The sequence below is a fragment of the Saccopteryx leptura genome, chromosome 8 (assembly GCF_036850995.1).
Source record: "Saccopteryx leptura isolate mSacLep1 chromosome 8, mSacLep1_pri_phased_curated, whole genome shotgun sequence".
In the NCBI taxonomy this organism is placed as follows: domain Eukaryota; kingdom Metazoa; phylum Chordata; class Mammalia; order Chiroptera; family Emballonuridae; genus Saccopteryx; species Saccopteryx leptura.
The window spans coordinates 55,045,338-55,057,244 of NC_089510.1; the positions used below are offsets into that span (position 1 = coordinate 55,045,338).

Here is an 11,907-nt window from a genome sequence, read left to right on the forward strand (position 1 = left end):
ATTGATGCATCACCCCCCCACAAATCAATGGGAAAATCTTTTTTAAAAATTAAAAATTATAAAAGCAGAAATCATTTTATATTCAACTTTATTTATTTATTTTATCTTCTTTTCCAAGCAAGAGGAGAGGAGAGGAGATAGAGAGACAGACTCCTGCATGCACTCCGACCAGGAATCATCCGGCAACCTCTGTCTGGGGCCAATGCTCTTCCCATCTTAGGCCATGCTGACAACTGAGCTATTTTTAGCACCTGAGGCAGAGGCTCCAGGGAACCATCCTTAGCACCTGGGGCCGAGGTGCTTAAACCAATCAAGTCATGGCCCTGTGTGTGTGTGTGTGTGTGTGTGTGTGTGTGTACGCCCGAGGGGTGGGGAGGGGTGCAGACAGAGAGAGAGAGAGAGAGAGAGAGAGAAGGGGAGAGGGAGAGATGGAGAAGCAGATAGTCACTTCTCCTGTGTGCCCTCACTGGGAATCAAACCCAGGACATCCACATGCCAGGTCGACCCTCCACCACTGAGCCAATCGGCCAAGGCCTCAACTTAATTTTTTTAATTAATTTTTTTTTGAAGTGACAGGTGGGGAAATAGACAGACTCCCGCATGCAACCTGACAGGAATCCACCCAGCAATCACCGTATGGGGCCAATGATCGAATCAGCTGAACTATCTTCAGCACCTGAGGCAAATGCTCGAACCAATCAAGCCACTGGCTATGGGAGAGGAAGAGAGAGAGAGAAGGGGGGGAGAGAGGGGAAAAGAAACAGATGGTTACTTCTCACATGTGCCCTGATCAGAGATCAAATCCAAGATGTCTGCACACAAGGCCAATGCTCTATCCATCGAGCAAGCAGCCAGGGCCTTATATTCAACTTTATATTGGCCTAACCTTTTTGGCAGTAGTTAATAGACTCCAACTGTGAGTCAGCAGCAGGGCTTAAGAAGAAAAGACTTTTTCTGAGCTAAGTATCTCCAGGTCTACATCAAAGGACCAAAAAAAACAAACACACCACTGGTGGTTCATAGGCTCTATTTGTGGTAAATGCACCACTAAAGAAGGGAGTTGACTATACCCAAAGTTAACTAAAAATCTAAACAAAGAAGACAAAGGGAAATCATGTGCTAAGTGCTGTGCTTTGGATATTTTTCCTCCCTTGCTCATTCTAAATTTCAGAGGTGAGTTTTAATAAAAAACACTGGACAGGCCCTGGCCAACTGGCTCAGTGGCAGATCGTCAGTCAGTGTGTGGAAGGCCCACTTTCGATTCCTGGCCAGGGCATACAGGAGAAGCGTCCATCTGCTTCTCCACCCTTCCCCTTCTCCTTTCTCTCTATCTCTCTCTTCCCCTCCTGCAGCCAAGGCTCCATGGGAGCAAAGTTGGCCCGGGCGCTGAGGATGGCTCAATGGCCTCCGCCTCAGGCGCTAGAATGGCTCCAGTTGCAGCGTAGCAATGCTCTAGATGGGTTGAGTATCGCCGGTGGGCATGCCAGGTGGATCCTGGTCAGGCGCATCCAGGAGTCTGTCTGTCTGCCACGCGCCCACTCCCCCACTTCTCACTTCAGAAAAATACAAAAAAAAAAACAAAAAACACTGGACAGCCTGACTAGTGGTGGTGCAGTGGACAAAGTATTGACCTGGGACGCTGGAGTCCCAGGTGCAAAACCCCGAGGTGACCGGCTTGAGTGTGGGCTCATTGGGCACAGGCTCACCAGCTTAAGTGTGGGGTCAATGCCTTGAGTGCTGGTTCACTGACATGATCCCACAGTCTCTGGCTGAGCCCAAAGGTCACTGGCTTGAACTTCAAGGTCATTGCTTAAGCAAGGGGTCACTAGCTTGGCATGAACTCCTGGTCAAGGCACAAATGAAAAATAATCAATAAACAGCTAAAGTGACGCAACTACGAGTTGATGCTTCTCATCTCTCCCTTCCTGCCTGTCTCTGTCTCTGTCTCTCTCTTGTGCAAACAATAAATAAATACACGGTAGTATATATTATAATTGCAGGCAGTTTGTGAATAAGAGATATACTGTAAGTAGAAAGATGGATGCACCTAAAGGTAAAAGAGAAAGCTGCCTACAGTAAAATACATGGTGATACTTTACTTTACACAGATGAATAAGGCTAAGTGCTATGAGAACAGAAAAAGCTATTGCAAAAAAATTAAAGCAATGATGAATAAAGATGACAAACTAAGGAAGTACCCCCAAAATGATGAAAAATGGAGAAGGTAAAAACACTAAATAAAGATAAAGAAAAAGGACAGAGAACAAAGAGCCAACCCAATGAAAAGGAATTGTTATTAGTTAACAAAAACATAAATCAGTCACCAAACAAGACATTTTTGTAGAGTATAAATTGTATGTTTACATACTAAGAGATAAGAGAAACAGAAGAAAATCATTCAACCGTGTACTTGCTTATAAATTTGAGTCACTTCTAAAGATGAGATTATTTTTAAAAATTTTTTAGGCCCTGGCTGGTTGGCTCAGCGGTAGAGCATCGGCCTGGCATGCAGGAGTCCCGGGTTCGATTCCTGGCCAGGGCATATAGGAGAAGCACCCATCTGCTTCTCCACCCCTCCCCCTCTCCTTCCTCTCTGTCACTCTCTTCCCCTCCCGCAGCCAAGGCTCCATTGGAGCAAAGTTGGCCCGGACACCGAGGATGGCTCTGTGGCCTCTACCTCAGGCGCTAGAATGGCTCTGGTTGCAACAGAGCGACGCCCAAGATGGGCAGAGCATCACCTCCTGGTGGGCGTGCCAGGTAGATCCCGTTTGGGCACATGCGGGAGTCTGTCTGACTGCCTCCCTGTTTCCAACTTCAGAAAAATACAAAAAAAAAAAAAAAAATTTTTTTTAATGGTTATTACATTTATAAAAATAATTGTCTCAGTTATGTTTTGGGGAAGAAAAAACAAAGATACAGGCCTTCCAAATAATTACAGAGGATAAAACCAAAGAAATTATGGTCCACAAAGGAAGACCCAAAAACAGAAACTAAAATAAGAAAGTATAAATTGAATAAATTCAACTAATAAATTCAACTAAAAACAGCTTGACTAGGTGGTGGCACAGTAGATAGAGCATCAACCTGGGGATGTTGAGGACCCAGGTTTGAAACTTCAGGGACACCGGCTTGATGCAGGCTTGAATGTAGGCTCACCAGCTTGAGCGCAGGGTCGGTGGCTTGAGCGTAGGATCACAGACATAATCTCATGTTCTCCAGCTTGAGCAAGGCGTCACTGGGTTGGCTGGAGCACCCCCCTCCATCCCCCCATCAAGGCAAACATAAGAAAGCAGTCAATGAACAACTAATGTGCCGCAACCATGAATTAATGTTTCTCATCTCTCTCCCTTCCAGTCTGTCTGTTTCTCTCACTTAAAAAAAAAATCAACTAAAAACAAAGTCAGTTAAGGTAATAAATGCAAATGTTTTCAATTTCTTACAATAAAAAGAGTAAGAGTTAAAACACAAAACTTGGCATAAAAATTATAAAATAGACAAACACAAATAAAACTGATGTAGCATTAGTCCAATCAGTTAATCAGGAAAATATAAAACTTTGTAATTAGATCAATTCTCCCTCAGATTAGTAACCAGCTTTCCAGAATTTGAATCCCATCTCTGCCACAGATTACTGTGTAATCTCTGGGCAAGTTATTTAACCTCTCTGCCTCAGTTTCCTCATCTGTAAAATAGGGATAAAAGTACCTAATACATAATGTTATCAGGCACATTTGGTGAGTTAATGCATGTAAAGAGTTTTAAATATTGCCTAGCATGTAGCAAAAACTCAAATACAAATTACCTATCACCTACTATTTGTAGATTTATTTTTCTGATTATGAAAATTAAAACATCCTTAATGTATAAAACTTTAAAAAAGAAAAAAATTAAGTAAACATAAACCATTTTATCTCAGTGCTAAACATTCTTAATACATTGGGGTATTTCTTCAGAATCATTTTATTCTGGGTGTGATGCTTCTATGTTACCGAAAAAGGTCAGACATCTAAAGTTTACAAACTATTCAATGAATCTATATCCCTAGCCCTGGTCGGCAAACTGCGGGTAACGAGCCACCTGCAGCTTTTTGGCCCCTTGAGTGTGGCTCTTCCACAAAATACCATGTGCGGGCACTACCTTGATAAGGAATGTACCTACCTATATAGTTGAAGTTTAAAAAATTTGGTTCTCAACAGAAATTTCAATCATTGTACTGTTGATATTTGGCTCTGTTGACTAATGAGTTTGCCCACCACTGCCCCTAGGCCTGTGATGGCAAACCTTTTTATAAAAACCGCCCACTTTTGCAGCGCTGGTCAACCTGGTCCCTCCCGCCCACTAATGGGCGGTCCAGCTTTCATGGTGGGCCACTCGCTGGCTGTTTGGTTGCTCCGCTACCGCCCACCATGAAAGCTGGACAGCCCACTAGTGGGCCCGAGGGCCCAGGTTGACCAGCACTGCAAAGTGGGCAGGGGGTTTTTTGTTTTGTTTTGTTTTGTTTTTTCATTTTTCTGAAGCTCAAAACAGGGAGGCAGTAGACAGACTCCCGCATGCGCCCGACCGGGATCCACCCGGCATACCCACCAGGGGGCGATGCTCTGCCCCTCTAAGGTGTTGCTCTGCTGCATCCAGAGCCATTCTAGCGCCTGAGGCAGAGGCCACAGAGCCATCCTCAGCACCCAGGCCATCTTTGCACCAATGGAGCCTCGGCTGGGCGGGAGGGGAAGAGAGAGACAGAGAGGAAGGAGAGGGGGAGGGGTGGAGAAGCAGATGGGCGCTTCTCCTATGTGCCCTGGCCGGGAATCGAACCAGGACTCGAACCCCGGACTCCTGCACGCCAGGCCGACGCTCTACCGCTGAGCCAACCGGCCAGAGCCTAAAAGTGGGCAGTTTTTAAAAAAGGTTCACCATCACGGACCTAGGGGATGTCTCCAGTGGTCAAAAGTAGCTGTTATTAAGCAGGGGGGAAAAAAGTTTACTTAGGCCTAATAGTGAGGTTTACTTCAGCTGTATTTCTTAAATAACTAAGAAAAATGGGGTTATAATAATGAGCTGTTTTCTTGTACTTTTTTTTTTTTTTTTTTTTTCGATTTTTCTGAAGCTGGAAATGGGGAGAGACAGTCAGACAGACTCCCGCATGCGCCCGACCGGGATCCACCCGGCACGCCCACCAGGGGCGATGCTCTGCCCACCAGGGGGCGATGCTCTGCCCCTCCGGGGCATCGCTCTGCCGCGACCAGAGCCACTCTAGCGCCTGGGGCAGAGGCCAAGGAGCCATCCCCAGCGCCCGGGCCATCTTTGCTCCAATGGAGCCTTGGCTGCGGGAGGGGAAGAGAGAGACAGAGAGGAAGGAGGAGGGGGTGGAGAAGCAAATGGGCGCTTCTCCTATGTGCCCTGGCCGGGAATCGAACCCGGGTCCCCCGCACGCCAGGCTGACGCTCTACCGCTGAGCCAACCGGCCAGGGCTTCTTGTACTTTTTATCTATTAAAAAACATTTAAAAATAGCACAGCTACTCATAAAACTTTAGTTTTTATTTAAAACAAAATAACATAAGTTTGAACAATTTTCCAAACTGAATCACAATACATTCATGGTTCATAAAATTAATTTGGTGGGTTGTGACCAACATTTCTTTTTAATGAAAAATAAAAAAATCAGAGGGCACTGCATGAAGTAATGATTAAGTAGTTTTCTGAAACATTTACGTATGAAAGTATATGCTGATTATGTTGTAAAAAGATATTTTGCACTATGAGTCACCTTAAGAAATTTCTGAGAGCTGCTGAGGTAGAAAAATGAGAAAAACTCTGAGTATGATGTAATCATCTGCTAAACAGAAATTCATTTTTATAGTAATCCTCACCCACAGATGCCTCAAACCTACAGTTGTGGCCTACTCCATTCAGTGTTCGGCAGCCACTCAGGGAAGATGTACTGTGTATAGAAATTTCTAAGCACTCTGCTCTCACCAGCACTCCCAGGCCTAGAGCACTCTCCTTAAAAAGATCACTCAGGCTCTGTGGTTCTTCTCTAGATAAATACTGTTCACTACCAACTCAATGGTAGCCTAAAATAGAAGTATTCTTACTCCCACTCCCATGCTATTTCCACTCTTCTGTCTGGACTAATTACTACTTTCTTATATATCGGATTCCTCTCTCATTTTCCCATTTTCTAAATTACTTTAAATAGAATTGACAATACTTAAAAAAAGAAAGCATTCTTCCTTACATGGAAAAAGTACAAAAGGAAAAGAAAGAAGACTTCTAATTAGACAATGGAAAGAAAGAGGATTGAACACTCACAGAAAGAAAAACAAGAAACTTCAGAATAAGAGCTTATAGAAGAACTTAGAATCTTGATTAGTGATGTTTAAAATCAGAAGAAACTTGCAAGTCTTAGGCAGTGCTTGTTTCTAGTACCCCTAGGTGTAGAGCAATTGGTACTTATTACTCTCTACCCAAAGTCTTCAGTTAAATTCAAGGCTCATGAACTTTTTTCCATTTTTGCACACTATTTGTATAGACATTTTTGTGGTAAAGAACTGCTTGAGCCAGACCGGTGGTGGTGCCATGGATAGAGCCTCGACCTGGGAAACTGCAGTCCTAGGTTCAAAACCCCAAGCTGGCTTGACCACAGGCTCATCTGGCTCAAGTACAGGCTCACCAGCTTGAGCACAGAATGAATCATCGACAAGATCCCATGGTCACTGGCTTAAGACAAAAGCTCTTTGGCTTGAAGCCCAAGGTCGCTGGCTTGAGCAAAGGGTCACTAGCTCAGCTGGAACCCCCACCCCATCGTCAAGGCACACCTGAGAAGCAATCAGTGAACAACTAAAGTGCTACAAATATGAGTTGATGCTTCTCATCTCTCTCTCTCTCCCTTCCTATTTCTCTCTCTCTCAAAAACAACAACAAACTGCTTGATAAAACAACACACTACTTAAAACTTCATTTTTAAAATTACAACTTACTCTTAACCACACTAAAAAATTTAAAATACAGTATTAGAGTAATTTACAAGACTATTTGCCTCATGTTCTCAAAAATATTTAATGACACAGAAAATAATGTTAAGTGAAAAGAACTGACAGAAAAACCATACATAAAAAACAACAACACCCTGACCAGGTGGTGGCGCAGTGGATAGAGCGTTGGACTGGGATGCTGAGGACCCAGGTTCGAGACCCCGAGGTTGCCAGCTTGAGCGTGGGCTCATCTGGTTTGAGCAAAAAGCTTACCAGCTTGGACCCAAGGTCTTGAGCAAGGGGTTACTTAGTCTTCTGAAGGCCCACGGTCATATGAGAAAGCAATCAATGAACAACTAAGGTGTCGCAATGCGCAACAAAAAACTAATGATTGATGCTTCTCATCTCTCCATTCCTGTCTGTCTGTCCCTCTCTCTGACTCTCTCTCTCTGTCTGTAAAAAAAATTAAAAAATAAAATAAAATAAAAATAAAAAAAACAAGGCCCTGGCGATTGGCTCAGTGGTAGAGCATCAGCCTGGCGTGCGAGTGTCCCGGTTTCGATTCCCAGCCAGGGCACACAGGAGAGGCACCCATCTGCTTCTCAACCCCTCCCCCTCTCCTTCCTCTCTGTCTCTCTCTTCCCCTCCTGCAGCCAAGGCTCCATTGGAGCAAAGTTGGCCTGGGCGCTGAGGATGGCTCTGTGGCCTCTGCTTCAGGCGCTAGAATGGCTCTGGTTGCAACAGAGCAACGCCCCAGATGGGCAGGGCATCGCCCCCTGGTGGGAGTGCTGGGTGGATCCCGGTCGAGTGCATGCAGGAGTCTGTCTGACTGCCTTCCCGTTTCCAACTTCAGAAAAATACAAAAAAATAAAAACACACAAAAGCTAGAAAAATATCAGACAAGAGAGCATCACAGCATTAACAGTGATTATAGGGTTGTGGACTTCAGGATCTATTTGACTATTTTTAACTGTTTTGGTGGGGGGCAGGGGAGAGGAATGAAGTCACATGGCTTAATGAACAGACTAATTTCAAAGCCAGGCAGACCTGGCCTCAAGTCCCAGCCATGCCAATGACTACCTAGTAACCTTGGCCAAATCTCTTATCTACCAGCCTCTGCTTCATCTGTAGCATTTGGGGTAATTTCGGAAATTATATAAAGAGTAGAGCCTTCTGTGAATAGCACAAAGAACAAATCAAACTTACCTTTCTGCTCAGACCACATTCCTATCAGTAACAGTAGCAACATGGTGCTAGTTATAGCAATACTTCTCAAATAGGGGAGAACTGGAGTGAAAGAGGGGACAGAAAGAGGGAAAATAAGTACATGACCCTTTATGGAGGGTTTAGGTTTGGGAGGAGGGAACAGAGTACAAAGTATATATGTGCACTTGAAACCTATATAATTTTTTGATTGGTCCACTTAGCTGTACACCCATGGACTGCTTCTCTATGTGCCATGATCAGGGCTCCAACAGGCTCCCAAAACAGCACCCTCGGGATCTATGCTCAGGAAGCTGTGCCACTCACCAGGGTGAAACCTGATTAATTTTGTTAACCAGTGTCACCCCAATAAATTCAATTAAAAAATAAAACATATATATAAATGTTTATGTATTTAAACTCCTGGTAATTCTGAAATATTTGTCCAAATGGCTTGTGTCTACGAATTACTAAATTGGGGAACTGTTCACGAAACCCTCTAAGTTTGGTCACTAACAGGTGGTCTCTTGGAATACATATTGACAAACATTTTCCTAAAATGTCAGGTAATACAATATAACTACAGTACCAATTATATGATGGCACTTTTGGGTTTTCAAATATCTTAAACTAAAAGTATATACTTTTTTTTAATTTGATGTTTATAATTCTTTTTTTTTTTTTTAACGAGAGACAGAGAGATAGGAAAGGAGATGAGAAGCATCAACTCATAGTTGCATCACTTTGGTTGTTCATTGATTGCTTCTCATATGTGCCTTGATTGGGAGGGGGGTCCTCCAGCCAAGCCAGTGACCTTGGGCTCAAGCCAGCAACCTAGGGCTCAAGCCTGATGAGCCCATGCTCAAGCAGGAACCCTCAGGGTTTTGAACCTGGGTCCTCAATATTGAACATGCTACTATCTACAATCCTGCAATTCCACTCATACATTTATATTAGACTCTAAGACATTTGCACCAGAGATATATAGGAAGAACTTAATTAATGGTAGCAGTAATTTTTTAGAAAGAGCAAGAATCTTATAACAACCCCAAGAAAAGAGAAATCAATTGTAGAGTAACTATAAATTGGCATACTATTTAGCCATGAATATAAATGAACTAAATCACATTCGAATGAACCCCAAAACCAAAATACTGAGCAAAACAAGAAAATCATTGCAATATTATTCCAATTACATAAATTTCAAAATAAAATAAAATTAAACAATATACAGTATTGGTTAAGGATACATATGGTAATGAATAAGAAAAGCAAGGGAATTATTTAATACAAAATTTAAAATACTGGTTACCTCTGTGGTATAGGGAGTGGATATAACCCAGAACATGCAAGCTTCAAAGGAACTGAAAATAATTTTGTGAGAACTTTCTCTGCATTAATTGTACATACCTTACAATAATTTTTTAAAGAGAGACAACAGAAAAACTAAGTCAAACAGCTTCCCCTAAGAGTTAAATTATGCACTACAAATGCATACACCTTTCTCTCACATTTGAGACACTGACTTCTCCACAAATAATGCTAGAATTAAAAAAAAATTCAATGAAAAACTTAAAATTCACCCAAAAAGTCTTCATGCTGTTACCCCCCTATATACCTCAACATTCCCCCAAGCAGACAAAACCTTCAACTCCTGCGAAGTTCCTGGCTATCTGGCCTGTGAACTTAGAGTTTCTCCAGTTACAGTCACCAAACAAGTTTAACTTTTCTTTATCCATCATCAGGCAGTTTTATATTAGCACTAACACCAGTCGGGGGGTGGGGGGGACCAGCAAAATGGATGAGCAATGAGCACACTGGGTAGGGTGTTCTGATGGGAAACACTAGATTGAGTTTCTGAAACACTTCTTAACTTCGACTACCCATCACGCATTATAAATGAAAACACTTTGGATTGAAAACATTTACAAATATAAAATGATGCATCTTCTTTTTTCCTCAAGCAAATGAAAATCACTATCAAAGGGGCTTCACAAAGTAGATACACGAGACATCTATGACAAGTCTCCAGTGGGAAATAAGAGCCCTGAGCCACAAATAAAAGTACAGCCAAATAAGGAGTTTAAAATGCTTTTTTTCTTAAATTTGCCCCTTTTCTGGACTCTAACACTCTTCAATTTCCTGATTTGGGCGCCAAGTCAATCACCTTTATTGCCCCAGACCTGTTCCTCAGGTCCCCATCCTACTCCTTCTCAAACGCCGCTGCCCAGACCCCAGGATGTCTCGTTCAGTCGTCTCCTCTGCAAACCCCTGGCCAGGCTGCCAAAACCATCGGCGTTCCTCTTTCAGGTCCAAACCTTCGAGCTCCCGGACCTCTGAAAACCCGCCCAGAGCCCGGGGCTCCCCACGCCCGCGGTACTGCACCCACAGGCCCCCTTGATCCCCCGGGGGCCTCCGTTCTCTCGACCTTCCCTTGGTGCCGCAACACCTGGCGCTCGCCCCCTACCCAGGACCCCTTTTTCCACTGAGCCTCCTCCTCACTGCACCTGCGGCCCGGCTTTTCTACCCGCTTCCTTGTCACTGCCGGCTGTCCAGGCCGAAACCACCCGCCCCCGCCAGCCCAGCCCAGCCCAGCCCAGCCCGCTAGGCCCGGACACAGGCCGGGCAGTCTCCGCCGCCCTGCTCCTCACCGTGCGGTCCCCGGAGCCCTCCTCGTCCCGGGACCCCTCCGCTTCCTCACTGACCACAGCCTCCAGCCCACTGTCGGGCTGGCTCAGAGGCTCTAGGTACGCCGGCTGCAAAATTCGCTCGAGGTCCGAGGGTGCCTGCTCCATGGCTGCAGCTCCGTACGGCGAACCCAGTGCGCGCCTGCGCCGCTGCCCTCGACAAACCCCGCCCCTCCGCCGTGGCCCCACCTCCTAGCCCCGCCCCTCTCGGTAGCCACGCCCCGTCCAACTTGCTCGAGGAGGCGGAGGCCTGTGGGCTCGCCCACCAGGGCTGGAGTTGGGGCTAGAGCTGGGGCTAGTGTGGGGAGCGCACCTGCAAAGAAAGTGGTCAACTACTAAATCAGGAGGCCCAGAAATCCGGGAGAACCGATGGAGGGAGAGAAATAGAGAAAGGCAAAGGGAAGGTGAAGATCAGAGTAGGGATTAGACCCAATCAGGTTGGTGGTCACCGAAAATTTGAAACTCAAAAGAAATTGGAGATCCCTCTCTGACATTCTCCCTCTTGTCCTCTGTCTTAAGTGCCATTATTGGTTCCTACTTTTTTCCTCTAGGAAGATCTAGGAAGTGACATAGATGATTGACTTTCAGAAGGTTGAGTAACACAGTCAGCAATAGGTAACACTTTCAAGTGTTTGAAAACAGTGAAGTGCTTGACTGAAGCAGTGCTTGACTTCTACATATTTTAAGTATTTCATGAACCCCTGGAGATTTTGGATAATTTTCTACAAACCTCTACTTGAATTTCCGGAACCTGATTCCTTGACAATCATTCACTATGGCAACCTGATGGAAAACACTCATTGGGTGTACTAGATTGTGTAGTACCCTGAGGTGCCTCCTATACAAAGTCTAGGTCATCTGACCAGAAACTGATCTTTCTGCCAAAATACTTAGCTGTTTCAAGCTGTGACACACAATTTCCTCCTCCTCCTCTTGGAATGCTTTCTCCCATTCACCTTAAAACCTTACGTTATCACATCTATGTGCTAATACACTTTGTTCATAAATCAGTTGTGTTCATAAATCATTATTTTACAATTACTTATTT

General features: G+C 44.4%; 1 protein-coding gene across 1 annotated transcript in view; it reads right to left on the reverse strand.

Annotated features, from left to right (window-relative positions):
• SNX4 (sorting nexin 4) overlaps positions 1-11,004 on the reverse strand; it is an 88,661-nt gene extending 77,657 nt beyond the window's left edge. Inside the window, exon 1 of the mRNA XM_066347532.1 lies at positions 10,824-11,004. Coding sequence (XP_066203629.1) covers positions 10,824-10,967 — 144 coding nt within the window. The 5' untranslated portion in view covers positions 10,968-11,004. The remainder of the gene's footprint in view (positions 1-10,823) is intronic.
• Between the last annotated feature and the right edge of the window lie 903 nt (positions 11,005-11,907).